Source organism: Macaca thibetana, chromosome 1 (genome assembly GCF_024542745.1).
Source record: "Macaca thibetana thibetana isolate TM-01 chromosome 1, ASM2454274v1, whole genome shotgun sequence".
Classification (NCBI taxonomy): Eukaryota; Metazoa; Chordata; class Mammalia; order Primates; family Cercopithecidae; genus Macaca; species Macaca thibetana.
The window spans coordinates 22748227-22773205 of NC_065578.1; the positions used below are offsets into that span (position 1 = coordinate 22748227).

General features: G+C 45.8%; 1 protein-coding gene across 1 annotated transcript; it reads right to left on the reverse strand.

Annotated features, from left to right (window-relative positions):
* Positions 1–24609, reverse strand: FUCA1 (alpha-L-fucosidase 1). Its single transcript, XM_050791351.1, has 8 exons — positions 24127–24609; positions 21109–21243; positions 18864–19001; positions 15285–15390; positions 9825–10025; positions 4293–4483; positions 1731–1830; positions 1–1512 (listed from the first exon to the last, which is right to left on the reverse strand). The coding sequence occupies exons 1-8, from the start codon at positions 24516–24518 to the stop codon at positions 1372–1374; spliced, it is 1404 nt and encodes a 467-aa protein (XP_050647308.1). The 5' UTR covers positions 24519–24609; the 3' UTR covers positions 1–1371.
* Positions 24610–24979: the final 370 nt, after the last annotated feature.

A 24979-nucleotide genomic window follows, 5' to 3' on the forward strand; every position in this document is an offset into this window, starting at 1 on the left:
TTTAGTTTTTTTTCTTCTCCAAGTTTTTGTTATTGTTCTTTAATTATATTGTAGACACACTAAATAGCTTATATGATGCTGCTTCTTTGGTATTTGAGATTTGCAAATGTTCCATACGTGCTTGAGAAAAACATATATTCTTTAAATGTTGGGTAAAGATTTCTAAATATATCTACTTGGCTGGGTGTGGTGGCTCACACCTGTAATCCCAGCACTCTGGGAGGCTGTGAGGTAGGTGGATCACTTGAGCCCAGGAGTTCAAGACCAGCCTGGGCAACATGGTGAAACCCCGTCTCTACAAAAAAAAAAAGAATTAGCTGGGCATGGTGGCGTGTGCCTATAGTCCCAGCTACTTGGGAGGCTGAGGAGGGAGGATCACTTGAACCCGGGAGGTGGAGGTTGCAGTGAGCCAAGATCACACCACTGTACTCCAGCCTGAGCAACAGAGCAAGACTCTGCCTCAAAACAAAACAAAACAAGATTTCTAGACATATCTATTAAGGAAAAATGAAATAGAAAACTTGATTAGATCTATAACAAAGAGGCTGAACTGGTAGTCAACTCAGAAGAATGGTATTAGAAGTGAGAAGCAGAAAAAACACAGGAATTACATTTTTTTTGTTCAGAGTTAAGGAGATTTTGCAAGATTAAAAAAAAAAAACACACAAATCAGAAACTGATCATAAAGCTATAAGCAGTCTAAGTTGAAACTAGGAAAAGAAAGCTATCCCATGTTTTTTTGGTAGAAATGATGTGATGCATACATTTTTTTATTTGATCATATTTAAAAAGACAGAGCAGAATCACATTCATTTTCTTAATAGTATCACTGTAAACATAGCGAATTTTGTTTGGTGCTCTTAGATTGCTCTGGAAATTTCTGAAGAGTTGACCATAACAGCTTGGTTAGCCTTTTCCTTTCCCCCAAGGCTCTCCTGCCCTTTGCATAGTGTTGGTGACAACTGATGCTAACTAAATAGCATGTGGCTGAGCTTGCCAAATCCTTTCCACCTCCTCCCATAGGCAACAGGGTGACTTGGCTGAAAGGCATTGAGTAAGCAAGTAGGTTATCAGAGAACAGAGGGAAGATTCCATTGTAGATAATTTCAAATATTAGAATTGATGAACTCAGAGTTTAACTGCTCAGTCCCTTCTTCTGCTGACCTGATACAGATATAATCGCAATGGATCTCAGATCTTTGGTCCATTAAGACATCGGGGTAACGTACTCAGTTCCTTTGATTAAAATGTGTTGGAAAAGCCATCTCTGGGTGGAGAAGACAAGTTCGTTGATTATAGTGATGGTATTATAAGAGGAAAACTGAAGCAGCAAACAGCAGGCAGCGCCTCTTTCTTCTTGCACTCAAATGATTACTTCACTCCCGTCAGCTTTATAGTCCAAGCAAACTCTGCAGGAACAGCAGAGGGTGGCAACTGGGGCAGAGAGATGAGGAGACCTTTATCTGGATCTGTGGACCACTTCAGATCTCCTTGAATTCCCAGCATCATTATCTGCAGAAAACAAAAGGGAATGAAACCAACTGGTAATGCACTAATGAGTAGAGAATACAGGCTGACTATGGTGGGAAATGGCCATGCTGGGCCAGGGCAGGAAAGCCAGTCTAAAAGAGGTATGAATATGGGAGAAACCTGGCAGGGAAGGAAGAAAGGATGAATCTGCCAATTCCTTTACAGAAAGTTACATCTTAGGACTGACTGAGCCTCCTTACCTTCGTAGTTGAGGTAGTTATGGGAGATTCAAGGTTTAAGACTCCATTTTCTGGCCAATGCAGAAAAATGGCATAAACAGCTGATCCCTTTGAGGTATACCTGGGAAAACAGAAACAACACTGTCAAAGATACCTGGCTTGTTATCCTGATATACAACTTTATGCATTCCCTTTTAATGTTAATTTTAATTTTTTTTTTCTTTTGAGACAAAGTCTCACTCTGTTGCCCAGGCTGGAGTGCAATGGTATGATCTTGGCTCACTGCAATCTCTGCCTCCTGGGTTCAAGCAATTCTTGTGCCTCAGCCTCCCGAGTCACTGGATTACAGGTGTGCGCCACCATGCCTGGCTAACTTTTGTATTTTTAGTAGAGATGGCATTTCGCTATGTTGAACAGGCTGGTCTTAAACTCTTGGCCTCAAGTGATCCACCTGCGTCGGCCTCCCAAAGTGCTGGGATTACAGCTATGAGCCATTGCACCTGGCTCCTTATTTTTTTATTTTTTTTTGAGTCAGAGCCTCACTCTTGTCCAGGGTGAAGTATGGTGGTACAATCTTGGCTCATTGCAACCTTCACCTCCCAGGTTCAAGCAATTCTCCTGCCTCAGCCTCCTGAGTAACTGGGATTACAGGTGCCTGCCACCATGCCCAGCTAATTTTTGTATTTTTAGTAAAGACGGGGTTTCACCATGTTGGCCAGGCTGGTCTTGGGTCGAACTCCTGACCTCAGGTGATCCACCCACCTTGGCCTCCCAAAGTGTTGGGATTACAGGCGTGAGCCACTGTGCCTGGCCGAATTTCTCTTTTCTAGTGATGGAGTCTTGCTGTGTTGCCCAGGCTGATCTCAAACTCCTAGGCTCAAGTGATCCTCCCACCTTGGCCTTCGAAAGTGCTGGGATTACAGGTGTGAACCACTGCACAAGGCCACTTATTCGCCTTTCAATTATCTACCAAATCCCAGTCCTTGAGTCTGTCACTGCTAATAGGGAGCACCAATAACTCACTACCAATGAAGGTCTGCAGGAAGGAGGCAGTTTATACAACTCTATCTGGTGATATCTTCCATTTTCCCTGCCAGTTGGGTCAAGTTGTCTTTAAAAATTAACTCCTACACCAGTTACTTCAAATAAATGAGGCCATTTACCTTATTATTCAAATCTCTTTTCTATTCCAAATCCATGTGAAAATAGCAGAGACTATAACAAGGACAAGATATGCAATGAAGATAGATTTGTTGTTCAGAGATTTTTCTTTCTTTTTTTTTTTTTTTCTGAGACCGCACCTGGCCTGTTCTGAAATTTCACTATCTTTAGAGAAGAGGATGAAAATCACTACTATGGTTTGAATGTGTCTCCCAAATCTCATGTGTTGGAAACTTAATCTCCAAATTCATATGTTGATGGTACAGTATTTAGAGGTGAGGCCTTTGGGAAGTAATTAGGATCAGATAAGGTGATCAGGGTAGGGCCCCATGATGGGACTGATGGCTTTATAAGAGGAAGAGAGACCTGAGTGGACATGCACACTCTTGTCCCCAACCATGTCATAATGTAGCAGGAAGGCCCTCACCAGATGCTGGTGCTATGCTCTTGAACTTCCCAGCCTCCAGAACTGTGAGCTAAATAGACCTCTATTCTTTAAAAATTATCCAGTGTAAGCCAGGTGCAGTGGCTCATGCCTGTAATCCAAGCACTTTGAGAGGCAGAGGCGGGTGGATCACTTGAGGCCAGGAGTTCGAGACCAGCCTGGCCAACGCGGTGAAACCCCGTCTCTACTAAAAATACAAAAATTAGTTGGGCATGGTGGTGGGTGCCTGTAATCCCAGCTGCTTCGGAGGCTGAGGCAGGAGAAGTGCTTGAACCCGGGAGGCAGAGGTTGCAGTGAGCTGAGATTGTGCCACTGTACTCCAATCTGGGCAACAGAGTGAGACTGTCTAAAAATAAAATAAAATAAAAATCCAGCCTGTGGGATTCAGTTATAGCAACAGAAAACAGACTAAGACAACCACTAAACAGAAACTCATCCAAAACAGAGGGATTAATGGAGGGATTAGATCCAGAGACCTAAGCTCTCTGGTATAATACAAGCAGTTCCCTTTAATCAAACACTTAGTTTGTGCCTGGCAGTCATCTCATTTAATCCTCACAACAACACTATAAAGTATCGTCACTCCATTCTGCAGTGGAAAAAAATGGGACCCAAGATCAAATAACTAGATCCCGAAGTCCAAGTATGAATGGAAAGAATTTAGAATGGGGCCCTGTGCAACCCAAGCATTCGTTATTACTACTTTTAGGGGGCAGGGTAATAATCTCAATAAATTGACGGATGCTTTGTTGCTCCTTCCCTTTTCACCAAACCCACTCTCTCCCCTCACTGGTCAAAGATAACCCAGTAGCCTAAGACATAACTCAAATGGGGCACAAATTTTATGGGAAAATGACAGCTTTTGGATTTTCTCAAGGCAACTTCCAGCCTGGCTTGTGACATTGTGGACCCAAGGAGATACCAGTTCCAGATGGGGCACCATCCTGTTCTTACACACAACAGAAGACGAGACTCACCATACAGATGTTGTGTTCTTTTCCCATTGCACCCGCCACGGTTTGGAGGCATAGATGGCCTCTCCGTTGATGCTCAGCCATTTCCCAAGAGCAAGAAGTCTTTCTTGGAAGATGGGAACAATCAATCCATCTTTGGTTGGTCCAATGTTCAGAAGATAGTTGCCTCCCAAACTGACTGTCTGAACCAGTTCCTGGAGAGAACAGACACAGTGAAAGTCTAGCTAGGAAAGCCAAGTCTGGCATCATGCTTAAAACAGACAGTAGGAGAAGAGAAAGAATCTAGGGTACACTGTTTGGTAAATATCCTCTGCTGTTTTAAATTTTTTTTTTTTTTTTTTGAGCCAGAGTTTCACTCTTGTCGCCCAGACTGGAGTGCAATGGCGTGATCTCGGCTCACTGCAACCTCCACCTCCCTAGTTCAAGCAATTCTCCTGCCTCAGCCTCCTGAGTAGCTGGAATTACAGGCATGCGCCACCATACCCAGCTAATATTGTCATATTTTTAGTAGAGACAGAGTTTCACCATGTTGGCCAGGGCAATCTCAAAACTCCTGACCTCAGGTGATCTACCTGCCTCGGCCTCCCACAGTGCTGGGATCACAGGCACGAGTCACCACACCTGAGCTAAAAATTCTCTCTCTATATATATTTTTGTCACTATAAAAGCAGGTTAGGCTCATGTGAATAAACTGAAAAATCATGCTATAAGATGGATAATTACATTAACTCGAATTTCAGGGAGTGGCCATGGAGCACTTCCTGTGATACTGTACTTCTCATGGTGCTGGGTGAGTGGGAAGGGTCATGCCCCAGAAACGTGAGGTGTGGGCAGGGAAGCTGAGAATTTCAGGACATTATGCATTGGGTTATATAAATGCACATGCTGCCCCTTTGGGAAAACTGCTATAAAGAGATACATTCTTTTTTTTTTTTTTTTTTGAGACGGAGTCTTGCTCTGTCTCCCAGGCTGGAGTGCAGTAGCATGATCTCGGCTCACTGCAACCTCTACCTCCTGTGTTCAAGTGATTCTCCTGCCTCAGCCTCCCGAGTAGCTGGGTCTACAAGCATGCACCACCATGGCTGGTTAATTTCTGTATTTTTAGTAGAGATGGGGTTTCACTATGTTGGCCAGGCTGGTCTTGAACTCCTGACTTTGTGATCTGCCTGCCTCACCCTCCCAAAGTGCTGGGATTACAGGTGTGAGCCGCCACGCCCAGCCAAGACATACATTCTTTACGGCTTCTGGAGTGGGATTAGGGTGTGTGTGTTTTTACTGTGACCTTAAACAGGTATTATACATATCCAGGCAGCTCAGAAAAACTAAGGTTATATAGACTGGGCGCGGTGGCTCACACCTGTAATCCCAGCACTTTGGGAGGCTGAGGCGGGCGGATCATGAGGTCAGGAGATCGAGACCATCCTGGCTAACACAGTGAAACACCATCTCTACTAAAAATACAAAAAATTAGCCAGGCGTGGTGGCAGGTGCCTGTAGTCCCAGCTACTCAGAAGGCTGAGGCAGGAGAATGGTGTGAACCCAGGAGGCGGAGCTTGCAGTATTCCGAGATCCTGCCACTGCATTCCAGCCTGAGCGACAGAGCAAGACTCTGTCTCAAAAAAAAAAAAAAAAAGAAAGAAACTAAGGTTATATAGAGAAAATTTTAAATTCATTATAGAAAATTTGAAGAATTCAGCCAGGCGTGGTGGCTCACGTCTGTAATCCCAGCACTTTGGGAGTCCGAAGCAGGTGGATTACCTGAGGTCAGGAGTTTGAGACCAGCCTGGCCAACATGGTAAAGCCCTGTCTCTACTAAAAATACAAAATAGCGGCCGGGCGCGGTGGCTCACGCCTGTAATCCCAGCACTTTGGGAGGCCGAGGCGGGCGGATCACAAGGTCAGGAGATCGAGACCACGGTGAAACCCCGTCTCTACTAAAAATACAAAAAATTAGCCGGGCGCGGTGGCAGGCGCCTGTAGTCCCAGCTACTCAGGAGGCTGAGGCAGGAGAATGGCGTAAACCCAGGAGGCGGAGCTTGCAGTGAGCCGAGATCGCGCCACTGCACTCCAGCCTGGGCGACAGAGCGAGACTCCGTCTCAAAAAACAAAAAACAAAAAACAAAAAAAAAATACAAAATAGCTGGGCACAGTGGTGGGCACCTGTAGTCCCAGCTACTTGGGAGGCTGAGGCAAGATAATCACTTGAACCCAGGAGGTGGAGGTTGTAGTGAGATGAGATCATGCCATTGCACTCTAGCCCGGGCAACAAAAGCGAAATTCCATCTCAAAAAAAAAAAAAAAGGAATTTAAAGAATTAATTGTAAGAATTCATTTACAGTACTCCAAGTGACACTACACCATTAACTTTTGATGTCTTCTTCCAGTCTTTTTCCTATGTAGTTAACTTTATAGAGTTGTAATAATATGTAACTTATCTATTTATTTATTTATTAAAAAAATTTTTTGGCCGGGCGTGGTGGCCCAAGCCTGTAATCCCAGCAGTTTGGGAGGCGAGACGGGTGGATCACTAGGTCAGGAGATCGAGACCATCCTGGCTAACACGGTGAAACCCCATCTCTACTAAAAAAAAAATTACAAAAAACTAGCCGGCTGAGGTGGCGGGTGCCTGTAGTCCCAGCTACTCGGGAGGCTGAGGCAGGAGAATGGTGTAAACCCAGGAGGCGGAGCTTGCAGTGAGCTGAGATTGCGCCATTGCACTCCAGCCTGGGCGACAGAGCGAGACTCTGTCAACAGGCATGCGCCACCATGACCGGCTAATTTTTTTGGATTTTTTAGTAGAGACGGGGCTTTACCATATTGGCCAGGCTGGTCTCCAACTCCTGACCTTGTGATCCGCCCTCCTTGGCCTCCCAAAGTGCTGGGATTACAGGCGTGAGCCAACGTGCCCAGCTACTTATTTTTATTTTTTATTTTATTTTATTTTATTTTTTGAGATGGAGTCTGGCTCTGTCGCCCAGGCTGGAGTGCAGTGGCCGGATCTCAGCTCACTGAAAGCTCCGCCTCCCGGGTTTTACGCCATTCTCCTACCTCAGCCTCCCGAGTAGCTGGGACTACAGGCGCCCGCCACCTCGCCCGGCTAGTTTTTTTGTATTTTTTAGTAGAGACGGGGTTTCACCATGTTAGCCAGGATGGTCTCGATCTCCTGACCTTGTGATCCGCCCGTCTCGGCCTCCCAAAGTGCTGGGATTACAGGCTTGAGCCACCGCGCCCGGCCAATTTTTATTTTTTTATTTTTAATTTTTTTTATTTTTATTTTTTTTTTTTTTTTGAGACGGAGTCTCGCTCTGTCACCCAGGCTGGAGTGCAGTGGCCGGATCTCAGCTCACTGCAAACTCCGCCTCCCGGGTTTACGCCATTCTCCGGCCTCAGCGTCCCGAGTAGCTGGGACTACAGGTGCCTGCCACCTCGCCCGGCTAGTTTTTTGTATTTCTTAATAGAGACGGGGTTTCACCGTGTTAGCCAGGATGGTCTCGATCTCCTGACCTCGTGATCCGCCCGTCTCGGCCTCCCAAAGTGCTGGGATTACAGGCTTGAGCCACCGCGCCCAGCCCAATTTTTATTTTTTAAAATAGAGATGGGGTCTCACTACATTGGTTAGGCTGGATTTGAACTCCTGCCCTCAAGCAATCCTCTTGCCTTGGCCTCCCAAACTGTTGGGATTACAAGTGTGAGCCACCACCATGCCCAGCCCATACGTAACTTTATGGAAAAAAAAATATAATAATAGAGATGGGACCTTTCTATGTCGGCCAGGCTGGTCTTGAACTCCTGGCCTCAAAGGATCCTCCCACCTTGGCCTGATAAAGTATTGGCATTACAGGTGTGAGCCACTATGCCCAGAGCCAATATGTAACTTATTTTTTCACTCAGTGTTCTAAGCATTAACCCATATTAAATTTGTCAACATTTTTATGGTTACCAGGAGTTTGAGACCAGCCTGGCCAACATGAAGAAACCCCATCTCTCCTAAAAACACAAAAATAAGCTGGGCATGGTGGCATGTGCCTGTATTCCCAGGTATTCGGGAGGCTGAGGCAGGAGAATCGCTTGAACCCGGGAGGCGGAGGTTGCAGCAGGCCGAGATCGCACCACTGTACTCTAGCCTGGGTGACAGAGTGAAATTTGGTCACACATACATACATACATATATACATACATACAAATAATCCTGGAAGGACTTCTGCACAACTTTCTTGTGTAATTCCAATTATTTCCTTGGACAGTTTCTGTTAGTCTATTCAATGTCCTTAAAAGCATTCTATTGGCCGGGCGCAGTGGCTCAAGCCTGTAATCCCAGCACTTTGGGAGGCCAAGGCGGGCGGATCACGAGGTTGGGAGATTGAGACCATCCTGGCTAACACGGTGAAACCCCATCTCTACTAAAAAATTTAAAAAAAAAAAAAAAAAAAAAAAAACTAGCCGGGAGAGGTGGCGGGCGCCTGTAGTCCCAGCTACTCAGGAGGCTGAGGCAGGAGAATGGCGTAAACCCGGGAGGCGGAGCTTTCAGTGAGCTGAGATCCGGCCACTGCACTCCAGCCTGGGCGACTGAGCGAGACTTCGTCTCAAAAAAAAAAAAAAAGGGTTCTATTGATCTGCACTTCTATCCAGAGTGCTTCCATTGCATTTACATAAAAAAGCTGGTTTTGCAGCCATAAAAAAGCATGAATCCATGTCCTTTGCAAGGATATGGATGAAGCTGGACAGCACTCTTACATAAAAAAATCGGGTTTGCAGCCATAAAAAAGAATGAGTTCATGTCCTTTGCAGGGACATGGATGAAGCTGGAAACCATTGTTCTCAGCAAACTAACACAGGAACAGAAAACCAAACATCGCATGTTTTCACTCATAAGTGGGAGCTGAACAATGAGAACACATGGACACAGGGCGGGGAACATCACACACCAGGGCCTGTTGGAGTGTGGGGGGCTAGGGAAGGGAGAGCATTAGGACAAATACCTAATGCATGCGGGGCTTAAAACCCAGACAACGGGTTGATAGTTTGCAGCAAACCATCACGGCACATGTATACCTATGTAACAAACCTGCACACTCTGCACACGTATCCCAGAACTTAAAGTAAAATTTAAAAAAAGAGAGAAAAAAAATAATTACAATCAATCATATAGTATGTTAGAAAGTAATAATAATAATTTAAAAAGCTGGTTTGAGATCCATAGTTAAAAAATAATGAACTCAGGCCAGGTGCCGTGGCTCATGCCTGTAATCCAGTGCTTTGGGAAGCTGAGGCTAGAAGATCTCTTGAGGCCAGGAGTTTGAGACCAGCCTGGGCAACACAGCAAGACCCTGTCTCTACAAAAAATTTAAAAAGTAGCTGGATGTAGAGGTACATACCTGTAATTCTAGCTACTCAGGAGGCTGAAGTGGGAGGATCACTCGAGCCCCAGAAGTTTGAGGTTACAGTGAGGTATGATCGTGCCATTGCACTATTGCCTGCATGACAGAGCAAGACCCCATTTCATTAAAAATACAAAAAACTCAAAGGTGCTCTTACCGAAATGATTTCAGATTCTTCTGTAACATCAGACATTGCCATGTCACGACGATAGCCCCAGGAAAACTTGTCAATGCTGGTGCACATCTCCCACTTGTGATCTGGCAAGCTCTGTGGCTTGAATTTATCTTCACAGTTATAGTATCCTCCATGGTGACAGGAACAGTTCTGACCCCATCGGTCATTTACTACCACCTCATCCTAAGAAGGGAAAGAATACTTGGTCATGAGGAGTAAAACCACTTGACTTCTTTATGTAATGCACTTTGGTAAGGCTCTATCTGAAAGCAAGAAAGTTAGTCTAGAGCAGTGGTTCTCAACTGGGGGCAATTTTGCTCTGGAGGGGACATTTGGTAAGTCTAGAGACATTTTTGACTGTCATAACTGGGGTGGTACGCCATCTAGTGGGTAGAGACCAGGGATGCTACTAAACATCCTACAATGCACAGGATAGCCCCCATAGCAAACAAATATTCAGCCCTAAATGTCAACAGTACTGAGGCAGAGATACATGTCAGGGCTGGGAGAGCCTGCTTTAAAGATCATCTGGTAAACCACTTATTCTATAAGAAGAGAAATGGGCCAGGCACGGTGGCTCACGCCTGTAATCCCAGCACTTTGGGAGGCCGAGGTGGGTGGATCATGAGGTCAGGAGATCGAGAGCATCTTGGCTAACACAGTGAAACCCCATCTCTACTAAAAATACAAAAAATTAGCCGGGTGTGGCGGCGGGCACCTGTAGTCCCAGCTACTCAGGAGGCTGAGGCAGGAGAATGGCGTAAACCCGGGAGGCAGAGTTTGCAGTGAGCCAAGATCGCGCCACTGCACTCCAACCTGGGTGACACAGCGAGACTCCGTCTCAAAAAAAAAAGAAGAGAAATGGACAGGAGAGGACCTGCCTGGGACCATGCCCCTAGGCAGTTTTAAAAGCTGGAACTACAAATCAGGTATCTGAACCCATGGCAGGCTGTTTTCCAACTATATAATCCCAACCTTACCTAGGTAAAGGAAAGCCAATCCCACTCAAAAAAAAAAAAAAAAAGGTTTAGCTGAAGAATGACAAATCATACATGGAATATCTTAATGTAAATGTTAAATATGGCAGCATATTTTATAACAGGGTGGCCAATACAAGATAAATTTGGGAGGCCGAGGCAGGCAGATCATGAGGTCAGGAGATCGAGACCATCCTGGCTAACATGGTGAAACCCCGTTTCTACTAAAAATACAAAAAATTAGCTGGGCATGGTAGCATGTGCCTTTAGTCCCAGCTACTCAGGAGGCTGAGGCAGGAGAATCGCAGGAACCCAGGAGGCAGAGATTGCAGTGAGCCGAGATTGTGCCGCTGCACTCCAGCCTGGGCGACAGAGCAAGACTCTGTCTCAAAAACAAAAACAAAAACAAATGAAACCTGAAACCATGTTCAACTCATCATGGCAAAAGGAGATTAAATAAAAGTTTTAAATTCCCATTTCTTGCCTGTTTTAGAGTCATTTGCATTGGTATGGAAGTTTCTCCTAAGGAAGCTAGTTAAGTGCCAAAGAGAAATAGAAGAATAGTCATTATTTGTAACTAGTTCAATCCAATGTCTGGGCATCATGGGGTCACAGAATTGAAACGGACAACACAAGATCAATTCAAGAAGAGGTATGTAAAAGCCATTTCAGAGAAAAATGGGGTATTAACAATCCTTTTTTTTTTTTTTTTTTTTTTTTTTGAGACGGAGTCTTGGTCTGTCGCCCAGGCTGGAGTGCAGTGGCCGGATCTCAGCTCACTGCAAGCTCCGCCTCTCGGGTTCACGCCATTCTCCTGCCTCAGCCTCCCGAGTAGCTGGGACTACAGGCGCCCGCCGCCTCGCCCGGCTAGTTTTTTTTTTGTATTTTTTAGTAGAGACGGGGTTTCACTGGGTTAGCCAGGATGGTCTCGATCTCCTGACCTCGTGATCCGCCGGTCTCGGCCTCCCAAAGTGCTGGGATTACAGGCTTGAGCCACCGCGCCCGGCCGGTATTAACAATCCTAATTCTTCATTCAACACCTACCCATCCATTTATTCAATAGGTATTTACTCAACCATGAGGCTCACACTGTGGGCAGATTATTGGGTCTCCAGGGTGAATAAAACAGAGGTCTTGCCCTCAACCATCCAGCAGATACTAGCAGAGGAGAAATATGTGGACAATTACAATATGACATCATATCAGAGTTTATTACCTGGTTACAAGATTATCGAGGGCTTTGAGGTTCATAGCTGGCTCCACGACCTAGTAGTCAAGGGGTCTTAGGCAGGTAACTTTACCTTTTAAGTCTAGTTACCTTATCTATAAAAACAAACAAAACCAACCAAACAAACAAAATCCAAAAGCAAATATCACCCACCTCACAGGGGTTTGAGAGGGAGAGATAAAAGTGACAGTGTACCCAGACTCTGGCACAGAGTGAGTAAAGGTCGCTCCTCGCCACACCTCCCCTTTCTCAGAGTCCTCAGGTGATATGAATGCTCCCTGTACACTCAGCCCGTCAACGACAGACACAGCCATGCACTCCTTCATCCCACAGAAGCTAATGCAGTACCCTCCACTTTGGCATTCGAGCCAGTTGTCTATGGATTGTGGAGACCTAAGGACATACTTCTACTGGTCACCCTATAATGTACTTCATTTGTATGTCTGTCTTTCTCTTCAGCCTAGTTCTCTAAAGGCAGAAACCATTCATTCAGCATCTCCAGGGCTTAGCATGTGGCATGCTACAGCACCGGTTCTCAATAAATCCTGGTAGAAATGAAGGAGAACCTACAGTCCCCATATGTCTGCAAAGCTAGTGTGAAGATGGGTTGACACACAGTCACATAGAAGGTCCTGGTTGCTGAGGAATTATCGTTTAAGAGAGGCCGGTGGGGAACGGTGGCTCATGCCTATAATCCCAGCACTTTGGGAGGCCGAGGCGGGTGGAGTACAAGGTCAAGAGTTCAAGATCAGTCTGGCCAACATGGTGAAACCCCATCTCTACTAAAAATACAAAAAATTAGCCAGGTGTGGTGGTGTGCGCCTGTAATCCCAGCTATTCGGGAGGCTGAGCCAGGAGAATCGTGTGAACCCAGGAGGCGGAGGTTGCAGTGAGCCGAGATCATGTCATTGTACTCACTCCAGCCTGAGCAACAGTGTGAGACTCCATCTCAAAAAAAAAAAAAAGAGGCCAAAAAGGCTCAGGCTGTCTAGCTAGTCATGCTTTTTAAATGGCACTGGGGTTGATCTTTTCTTCCCTTTTCCAATCCTGCACCTTTGGCTAATTGTTTTTCCTTCTATGATACTCCTTAAGCACAAACACTAGACTGTAACTTCACATAGCAAGCGACCTGGCTCCAGGGGTATACACCCTGAATATATACATAGACGCCATTTCAGAGACAAATGGGGTATTAACAATCTGAATTATTGGTTCAACACCCACCTACTTATCCTATTTATTCGGCAACTACCATGAGGCTCACACTGTGGCAGACACTGGGTTTCCAAGGTGAATAAAACAGAGTTCTTGCCCTCAACAATCCAGCAGAGACTAGCAGAGACAGATATGCAGACAATTACGATATGACATCACATCAGAGTTCATTACCCAGGGATGCACCGCACATCTGGGACGTCGTAAACATTCATCAAGTTCCAGAACACCACTTTTTTTTTTTTTTTTTTTTTTTTTTTTTTGAGATGGAGATTCGCTCTGTCACCCAGGCTGGAGTGCAGTGGCACGATCTCTGCTCACTGCAACCTCCACCTCCTGGGTTCAAGGAATTCTCTGCCTCAGCCTCCTGAGTAGCTGGGATTACAGGCACCCACCACCACGCCTGACTAATTTTTGTGTTTTCAGTAGAGACGGGGTTTCACCATCTTGGCCAGGCTGGTCTTGAACTCCTGACCTCGTGATCCACCAGCCCCAGCCTCCCAAAGTGCTGGGATTACGGGGGTGAGCCACCGCGCCCGGCCTCAGAAAACCACTCTTAATCTGTCTCTGTGCATCATATAGAATCTGTTGTTTTCTTTCTTCCCATTTTCTGAGCTTAGTAATAGAGACCCAATAAGACCCTTAGACATTTATGAACTACCAAGGTACCTCAATATAAACTGGATTTACACTTAAGATTTTTCTTTTACATCCACAACAAATCTAGAACATGTACAATTTTGAAATTTGCTATAGTGAAGATTGGGGTTTCTGCTACTTTGCAAGTACACTAAAATACAAACTGTAAATGGGCAGCCATTATGCACTGCCTAATAGTGTTGATTATAGGGAGGGGTACTGGGTAGGCCACATTCTCCCAAGGATTTGCATATAAGGGAAGTGAGTGTGCCCCCTGAGAGTTAAACTATAAAATCAACATAGAGTAGTTGGGATTGCAGACATTTGCATTTTATTCCTACCATTTAATTTTGTATGTTTTGCATATATGTTTTCTTTTTTGGAGACAGGGTTTTGCTCAGTCACCCAGGCTGGAGTACAATGGCACGATCTAGGTTCATTATAGCTTTGACCTCTTGGGCTCAAGCGATCCTCCCACATCACTCTCCCGAGTAGCTGGGACTACTCATCTGTGCCACCACACCCAGTTAATTTTGTTTTTTTATAGAGACGAGGTCTCACTATGTTGCCCAGGCTGGTCTCGAACTCCTAGGCTCAAGTCATCTGCTTGCTTTGGCCTCCCAAAGTGCTGGGATTATAGGCATGAGCTGCTGCGCTTGGCCTTTATGTCTTTTATATGTTTTCTTTATATTTTATTATACATTTTAATATATTTTTGGTGATTTTCTCATTTATAACATTTGCTTAATAGAGTTTATTTTCTCTGTAGTGGTCTGGGAATTGTAATTACTATTTTTAGTCTACTATGTAAATTTACCATTGTTTAAACCTATAATGTCAAAGTTAAGAACTAAAGGAGAATGCCGGGCATGGTGGCTCATGCCTGTAATCCCAGCACTTTGGGAGGCCAAGGTGAGTGGATCACCAGAGGTCAGGGGCTCGAGAACAGCCTGGCCAACATGGTGAAACCCTGCCTCTACTAAAAACACAAAAATCAGCTGGACAGGGTGGCGGGCGCTTGTAATCTCAGCTACTCAGAGGGCTGAGGCAGAAGAATCACTTGAACCTGGGAGGCAGAGGTTACAGTGAGCGGAGACCACGCCACTGCACTCCAACCTGTGCAACAGAGTAAGACTCTGTCTCAATTAAAAAAAAAAAAAAAAAAAAAAGAACTAAAGGAGAAGAAAGCTTATACTCTAAGGGAGCCAGGGAAGATTAAAGGAGAAACTTTAACATCCATTAAGTGCCCCAGTCCCTACTGCCCCCATGTTGATATTCCTGTTTATTATTGCTCCTGCTGCTGTTGTCTACTCCAGAGTTTGGCTCCTTGTACTTTCTTTCTTCATAGGAGATAAATAAGAAAGAAGTCATATAATCACATACCTTGACGGGGCTATCATTGTAGAGCCAGGAAAGAAAATTTGTGGAGTTCCAGTAAGTATCAGGACATTCCCACTCCCCATCAGACCAGATCAGATCAGGTTTATAGCTGGAAGACATGTGATCAGGACAGAGCTTATTATCTATGTTCACAGTAAAATCTTATGGACCTTTTTTTTTTAGAGATGGGATCTTGCTATGTTGCCCAGGCTTGAGTCCCGCAGTTATCAACAGGTACGATCATAGTGCACTATAGCCCAGATTCCTGGGCTCAAGTGATCCTCCTGCCTCAGCCTCCTGAGTAGCTGGGACTACAGGTGCACACCACTGCACTTGACTTGTGGACTGATTTTTGCAATAAATATTTTAAAATTAATTTTCCTCCATTTTGAAAGTATGTGGCATAAAAATTATCACAGTGCAGAGGATGTGGAAAACTGAAAAGATTTGCTAATAAAACCACTGTTTAAAACAAACACAGCATTTTGGTATATTTCCTCCCGATCTTTTCCTTTCTTCCTTTTCTTTGAGACAGTGTCTTGCTTTGTCCCCCAGGCTGGAGTGCAGTGCTGTGATCTCGGCTCACTGCAACCTTCACCTGCTGGGTTCAAGTGATTCTCATGCTTCAGCCACCCAAGTAGCTGGGATTACAGGTGTGCACCACCATGTGTGGCTAATTTTTGTATTTTCAGTACAGACAGTGTTTTGTCATCTTGGCCAGGCTGGTTTTGAACTCTTGGCATCAAGTGATCCACCTGCCTTGGCTTCTCAAAGTGCTGGGATTTCAGGCACGAGTCACTACGCCTGCCCTAATCTTTTTCTTTTTTTCCTTTTTTTTTTTTTTTTTTGAGACGGAGTCTCGCTCTGTCGCCCAGGCTGGAGTGCTGTGGCCGGATATCAGCTCACTGCAAGCTCCGCCTCCCGGGTTCCCGCCATTCTCCTGCCTCAGCCTCCCGAGTAGCTGGGACTACAGGCGCCTGCCACCTCGCCCAGCTAGTTTTTTGTATTTTTTAGTAGAGACGGGGTTTCACCGTGTTAGCCAGGATGGTCTCGATCTCCTGACCTCGTGATCCACCCGTCTCGGCCTCCCAAAGTGCTGGGATTACAGGCTTGAGCCACCGCGCCCGGCCCCTAATCTTTTTCTTTATGCCATTTTAGAAAATGGAGGTGTAGGCCGGGCGCGGTGGCTCAAGCCTGTAATCCCAGCACTTTGGGAGGCCAAGACGGGCAGATCACGAGGTCAGGAGATCGAGACCATCCTGGCTAACACGGTGAAACCCCGTCTCTACAAAAAAAAAAAAAAAAAAAACAAAAAACTAGCTGGGCGAGGTGGCGGGTGCCTGTAGTCCCAGCTACACGGGAGGCTGAGGCAGGAGAATGGCGCGTAAACCTGGGAGGCGGGGCTTGCAGTGAGCTGAGATCCGGCCACTGCACTCCAGCCCGGGCAACAGAGCAAGACTCCGTCTCAAAAAAAAAAAAAAAGAAAATGGAGGTGTAATCAGCATACAAACAATTTGGTTTCCTTTCGGCAACTAATTCCAGTTAAGAATGGTGTTTCAAGGAAGCAAAGTAAACAAAATGGTGCTTCAGGACTATAAGACTAAGATTTGCTTTGAAGATGTTTTAAGAGTTTGAACTATTTGTAAAATGCATTTTTGTGGATAATTACCAAAGTCTGTACTATAAAGGATTTATGGAATCCATTGCAGCCCCATTTGTACTTTAGCATATTATTACTCTGAGCCCTATAAGGCATGCATATTGTGTGTGTGTATAAATAGATACATATGTGTATACCTATATGGTAAGCGTTATTCTCATTTGAGCAGCAAGAACTTGATGCTCAGCAGGGCAATTTGTTTTAGTTGACAAGGCTTGTAAGTAACAGGAGCTGGAACTCAAATACAAATCTGCCTGATACCAAACTGTCCACTGTACTCCATAATTAGCAGGTAAACTCTAGGAAGATCACTAAGTGGCAAGATATAACACAGATGGTCTGTGATTTACTCTGTACAAGAAATTGTACTAGGCAATTTAAACTCATTACCTCATTAGTTCTCATGATTCTATGATATATTATTATCCCCATTTCACAGATAGAGAAACCAAGATCTTGAAAGATAAGTAGTTTGTTCAAGGCAACACAGCCAAGTATGAAAAAAGAATGGGGATTTCAGATTCAGTGATGTCTAAATCCATGCCTCTGATGGTCTCTTACAACTGTTACTATTTTCTTAAGAGAAGTCATCTGTATAGAATCTGAATATAAGGTAATTTTTCTTTTCTTTCCTTTTTTTTTGAGACAAAGTTTTCCTCTGTAGCCCAGGCTGAAGTACAGTAGCACTATCTCAGCTCACTGCAACTGCCTCCCAGGTTCCAGAGATTCTCCTGCCTCAGCCTCCTGAGTAGCTGGGACTACAGGACTGCACCAGCACACCTGGCCAAATTTTGTATTTTTAGTAGAGGTGAGGTTTCACCTGGCTGGCCAGGCTGGTCTCGAACTCCTGACTTCAAGTGATCCACCTGCCTCGGCTTCCCAAAATGTTGGGATTACAGGTGTCAGCCACCGCGCCTGGCTAAAGGTGATTTTCCTTTGCTCTAAAGTGAGGGTCCAGGCAGCTACTGTCCTCTATGAGTCCCCAGGCTCGAGAAAGGCAAACGGGGGTAAAACATAGTGAAGTCTAGTGGCAAATCCCTAAGTGAAAGTGATCATTTAAAGAATAATGGTAATAATAACAACACCCTTTGTACCAGGCACCGTGACAGATACATTTCACATACTATTCTGAGCCCTACAAAGAAGGCATTATTATCCCCACTTTTCAGAGTGAGAATCAAGCTCAGGAGAGTGTTCTATTTAAGGTGTGTAACAGAAGCCAGAATTCAAACACAAATCTGCCTGATGCCAAACCACCCCCTTCTCCAGGGTCCTGACACAGGGAAAATGGCATGTAAGAAGGGAATTAAAAAAAAAAAAAAAAAAAGAATAAAAAAAAAAAAAAAAAAAAGAAGGGAATTAAAATTTTGACTTTCTACCATCCTGGGTTTTGTGTGACTGTTTCAATGTATAAGGCAATATGACCACATGACAGAAGTTCTGAAAAGCAGGAGGAAAGAACATATTTTGTCTTAATACAACCACCACTTTTTTTTTTTTTTTTTTTTGGAGACAGAGTCTCACTCTGTTGCCAGGCTGGAGTGCAGTGGCAAGATCTCGGCTCACTGAAAGCTCCACCTCCCAGGTTCATGCCATTCTCCTGCCTCAGGTTCCCAAGTAGCTGGGACTATAGGCGCCCACAACCACACCCAGCTGTTTTTTATTTTTTTAAAGATGGGGTTTCACCGTGTTAGCCAGGATGGTCTCGATCTCATGACCTTGTGATCCGTCCACCTCAGCCTCCCAAAGTGCTAGGATTACAGGCATGAGTCACCATGCCCGGCCACAACCACCACTTTTTATTATTTTGATGTCTTTTAGATTTTTTTCATACCTATCCCTCCTCCACTTTAACAGCACCCTATTGGAAGCTCTGATTTCACTGATAAAAGTCGTAGGGCCAAAATATTTCTGTGTCTTACCTGTTAACAAGGTCGTACAGCTCTGGCATTGTTTTTGCACCGACAAAATACTGCGTTTTGAAGCCATTTTTCTTATCAAGTAGATAGAGTGGATGGAACCACTCTAAGAGTGAGTGGTATAGTCCATAGCGGATGTTCCTTAAACAGAAAAACAGAATGACAACTGTCATTAAGCATAGAAGAAATAATTTGTTTTAAGGAAAATCAGTTCTAGCATTTTTTCATCTCATTGAGACTCACTCATAAGAGCATGTAGAGAGGGATGGGATTCAAAACCATTTTCTTAAATTATTCACCATTCACTTAAGCAAAATAAGGTTTACTGTGTTTTTGATTATACACATAACTACCTTTTATACATAAATATCTTAACAACAAAATGTTATTTAAACCATCTTTTATCGTTTAAGTCAATTATCCCAATAGTGTATAGTCCTGCCAGGCATGGTGGCTCATGCCTGTAATCCCAGCACTTTGGGAGGCTGAGGTGGGAGGATCCCTTGAGTCCATGAGTTTGAGACTAGCCTGGGCAACATAGTGAGACCTTGTCTCCACAAAAAAATTAAAAAATTAGCCGAGTGTGGTGGTGCGAGCCTGTAGTCCCAGCTACTTGGGAGGCTAAAGTGGGAGGGTGGTTTGAGCCTAGGAGGTAGAGATTGCGGTGAGCTGAGATTGTGCCACTGGAGTCTAGCAAAGGCAACAGAGTGAGGCTCTGTCTCAAAACAAAAACAAAACAAAAACAAAACAAAACAAAAAAGCATATAGTCCTTTTTTTAAAAAATGTCTTCCCTGTCAATCACAAAATTTCATATTTAAAGAAACTGGAAAATAGAAAATAAAATATCCAAAGTACTCGTACTCAGAAACAATCATTAGTAACATTTTCCACACAGTTGAAATGAATATAGGTTTATTGTTTTATTTATCTAAGATTTACTAATAGTTCTTAACATACACGAAATGAAATGTGGTTGATGACCTAATTTCATACTCAATAAAGCTTGCTTTGGGTTAAGAATGGTGAGTGTTACAAAAACCTTACGATGCAAGAAACAATGGCACAGATAAAAAACAACTGAAGTATTTCATCATATGACCCACGGACTAAATAAAGGTGGTAAAAATCGTGACTCCTGAAGTCCATGTCTAATCAACATCTCAGAGTTTTACAGCAGGACTATAAGCAAAGCACAGTGCTGAGAAACAAACTGAGCAGGTGACAGGAGTCAGCAAACTCTTTTTTTCTTCGAGACGGAGTCTCACTCTGTCACCCAGGTTGGAGCGCGGTGGTGTGATCTCGGCTCACTGCAACCTCCACCTCCCGGGTTCAAGCGATTCTCCTACCTAGCCTCCTGAGTAGCTGGGATTACAGGCAAACGCCACCAAGTCCGGCTAATTTTTGTATTTTTAGTAGAGACAGGGTTTCGCCATATTGGTCAGGTTGGTCTTGAACTCCTGACCTTGTGATTCGCTTGCCTCTGCCTCCCAAAGTGCTGGGATTACAGGTGTGAGTCACCACACCCGACCAGCAAACTTTTTTTTTGAGACTGAGTCTCGCTCTGTCACCTAGACTGGAGTGCAGTGGCCGGATCTCAGCTCACTGCAAGCTCCGCCTCCCGGGTTTACGCCATTCTCCTGCCTCAGCCTCCGGAGTAGCTGGGACTACAGGCGCCCGCCACCACGCCCGGCTAGTTTTTCGTATTTTTTTTAGTAGAGACGGGGTTTCACCGTGTTAGCCAGGATGGTCTCGATCTCCTGACCTCATGATCTGCCTGTCTCAGCCTCCCAAAGTGCTAGGATTACAGGCTTGAGCCACCGTGCACAGTCAGCAAACTCTTAAAGGTTCAGGTAGTATTTTAGGTTTTGCAAGTCATCTGGTCTCTTATCTCAGCTCTCCAATTGTAACTTGAAAGCCATCATAGACAGTGCACAAATGAATAGGCATGGCTGTGTTCCAATCAAACTTTACGATTTATACACTCAGCCTACTCCTCAAACAGAACATCATGTAGCATCGTGTTTTGGTTATCCTTCATCTAACCAAATATGGCCATGAACTTCTCTAATGGTGTCCCCTTTGGTCACGTGAAAACTGTGAAGCATCAAACACTGCTAATTCAAAGGCCAGAAGCCCTTCCGGCTACTTGCTAAATGCAAACCTAGAAAACACACGAGAGTAGAGAAGATACAGAACTCTTGACAGCCAGATCCAGAGATGACAGGGTAACCATCCCTAGACACCCACCTCTTCCGGAGAGCTGTTCCCAATTCACCAACCAAATCCCGATGAGGCCCCACATCCTTGGAGTTCCAGTTCCAAGACACAGGACTCGGCCAGTTTGTGAAGCCTTCATGATGCTTTGTCGTCAAAACTACATACCTGTGGACAGCAAAACCACATGAGCAAAGGAAGTGGGCAGTGAACTTGCATGAACTTGCCAGGCACGCCTGAGGCTTTTTAAATGGCCGAAAGAACTTGACCACAACAAATGTACTTGTACCAGTGACTATATTAGTGATATCCAGGAAGCTGCTGCAGTCACAATTCCCCTTGGGCATTGCTCCAGGAATGGAAGCAGATTTGAGGAAGTCCCAACCCTCAGTCCCCAGCGAAGGAGGAGGCCCAGACGGAAGGAAGAAGTAGGTAAGGGAAAAGAAGTGCACCTTAGCTCTGTGATTCTTCAACACTTCTGGTAGGAATGATTAACTTTCTTTCACTCTTTGCCCTGAAGGAGAAAGATCTCTACTGGAAATGGCAGATGACAGAAAACTAAGCCATTTGCTGGCCAGGCATGGTGGCTCACACTTATAATCCCAGCACTTTGGGAGGCCAAGGTGGGCGGATTACCTGAGATCAGGGGTTCAATCTGGCCAACATGGCGAAAACCCATCTCTACTAAAAATACAAAAATTAGCTGGGTATGGTGGTGTGTGCCTGTAGTCCCAGGTACTTGAGAGGCTGGAGCACAAGAATTACTTGAGCCTGGGAGACGGAGGTTGCAGTGAGCAGAGATCGTGCAATTGTACTCCAGCCTGGGCTACAGAGCAAAACTGTTTCAAAACAACAACAACAAATAAGAAAACAGAAAACTAAGCTGTTTGGTTTACCAAGCCTATATAAATTGCCTCTCATTTATTATAGAGGTAACAAAAGACCCAATAACTGGGAGAAAAGGCAAGTGTTGAAATAACAACCAAATCACTCAATATTTAATTTGCTTTTATGGCAGAAAAACAGCTAATACCTGCACTTTATGATTCAATCACTGGCCAGAGAGGGAACTCCAGGACTTGAAGGACCAAGTCCTTTTAGGCTCTGGGGGCACATTCCTCTCTGTAGTGTATTCTTCTTTAAAAATTTTTACAATCCTTTAAAATTGTAAAAACCATTCTCACTTCATGGGCCTTAAAAAACTGGCAGAGTCTGGGCACGGTGGCTCACGCCTGCAATCCCAGCACTTTGGGAGGCCGAGGCAGGCAGATCACAAGGTCAGGAGTTCGAGACCAGCCTGGCCAACATGGTGAAACCCGTCTCCACTAAAAATACAAAAATTAGCTGGGTGTAGTGGTGCGTGCCTGTGATCTCAGCTACTCAGGAGGCTGAGGCAGGAGAACTGCTTGAACCGGGACCCAGGAGGCGGAGGTTGCAGTGAGCCAAGATCACGCCATTGCACTCCAGCCTGGGCAACAAGAGTGAAACTCTGTCTCCAAAAAAACAAAACAGGCCGGGCGCGGTGGCTCACGCCTGTAATCCCAGCACTTTGGGAGGCTGAGGCAAGTGGATCACGAGGTCAGGAGATCGAGACCATCCTGGTGAACACTGTGAAACCCCATCTGTACTAAAAATACAAAAAAATTAGCCGGGCGTGGTGGTGGGCGCCTGTAGTCATAGCTACTCGGGAGGCTGAGGCAGGAGAATGGCATGAATCCAGGGGGTGGAGCTTGCACTGAGCAGAGATCGCGCCACTGCACTCCAGCCTGGGTGACAGAGCGAGACTCCCTCTCAAAAAACAAACAGAAAACCAAAAAACAAAACAAATAAACAAACAAAAAAAAATGGCAGAGGACCAATCCCGCTGACCAGTTTGCAGACCCTGGTGCAGTGTAAACAACCTTGATGTCATGAGACTTGCAGTCTAGGACATTGTATTTCTTCCTCTCTTTGGGCCAGTCACCTCATCCATGAAATAAAAGGCAGGGAAAGAGGCTATCTCCCAGATTTTAATTTTTCTCAATGATAAGTTATGGATCTCTAAGGTCCTAGGAGACAAACACGTCCTCTGCTTAATCAAGTCTTATACTCCCATACATTTAATGGCAAACACTAAATGCCAGTTATAATTTCTGTTTTGTACAAGAGAATCCAAAGTTCAAGAGAAAGGAAAACCCGGAAGATAGCTTAGGAACCAAGATAAGAATGGAAGACTGCTCTAAGCCAGGGGCTGGGGAAACCTCCCCGCCTCCATTCTTACTCTTCTCCAACCCACTTCTCTCCCAGCAGCCGAATGAATCTTTCTAGAAGCTGAGAGTAACCACTCCCTGACTTAACACCTGGAAATACAGGGCTCTCAGGGCTCACTCCTTCAGGATAAGCCCCTGCCTTGACAACTTCATGGGTCCTGGTCTCCCCTTATCCCCACCCCAGCGCTCTCTACTCTGTTGTCTGAACCAGCCACCCCCAAGTTCCAACAGTTCTCAGAGTCAAACCTTTCTTGGGCACTTCCTAGGTACAAGCGATTGAGAGGAGCAAATGAATGACTATCTGTACTGTTGCCCAAATACACTGCACACCAGAACTCCCCTCTCTTTCCCTCTTAGAGACGTTAGGACTGAAAGGAAAGGATACAACCCCTTTCTATAACCATAGAAGAGGCTGCAGGGAGGCTGAAGTGACTTGTCCAGGTTCACAGTTGAATTAGAACCAGGCTCCACACCACTGATTTGAAACCCTGGAGTCCTGATAGGGCTGTCAATCTGAAAGGGACATCAGTGGCCTAACTCAGCCCGCTCGGTGCACAGGTGTAGATACCCAGGGCTTCTCAGTCCGCCATCTCCCGAAACTTCATTTATCAGTCCCCAGCCAGACGCACCTCCTCCTCCTCATCAGGTGTGCCACGCTCACTCTTGCGGCCGCAGGAGGCCACACGCGGGTCCCGGGGTCATGGGGGCTACCGGCAGCTGCGCGCCCCGGCTGGCCGCCCACCCCACCTCCTGTCTGCCACCCGAGCGGGGAAGGGGCGCCGCCCCCCGGGACCACACTCACTTGGCGCCCGCGGCCTGGAAGAGGTCGGCCCACTCCTCCGGGTGGAAGAAGCGCGCGGTAAACTGCGGCCCGAAGTCGGCGTAGCTGAAGCCGGGCGGGTAGTTGTCGCGCATGAAGCGCTGGTACTGCGGCCGCCCCTCGCCCTGCCAGTTCCACCAGAACCACTCGCTGCCCCAGGCGGGCACCGAGAACACGCCCCAGTGGATGAACACCCCGAACTTGGCTTCGTCGAACCAGGACGGCAGCGGCCTAGAATCCAGGCTCGGCCAGTCCGGGGTGTAGCGGCGCAGAGGCTGGGCCCGACGCACCGACTCGGTCGCTCCGAGGAGGAGGAGCAGCAGCAGCCACAGCGCGGCACCCGCCGGCCGCCACCTCTCCCCCTGAGCCCGCATTGCTGCCCGGAGGCGACGCGGCCCACTCTTAATGCGCAGGTGCTGGCGCACGGCTCCGCCCACTCTGACTAACGATTGGCCCGGAAGGAAAAAGGGGTGGGACAACCCGGATAGGTTGGCCCCAGTCGCTTCCTCTTCGGGTCGGCGGAGAGCCCTCTGGTACTCTAACCCGGAAAGACGTAGGGAGGCGTTGACAGCGGTTCGCTGAAGGACGAATAAAAACCTTGAAAAGGGACTTAACTGCGAGGTTAAATCGTGGAGGTGAGCAACGCCCAGTGTGTGCGGAGAACTCACATTTAAGAAGTCCATTGAGCCAGGCGCAGTGGCTCACGCCTGTAATCCTAACACTCTGAGCCCACAAGTTGGAGACTAGCCTGTCGCTACAAAAAATAAACAAATTGAGCCTGGCGTGGTGGTGCACCTCTGGAGTCCCAGCTACTCAAGAGGCTGAGGTGGGAGGT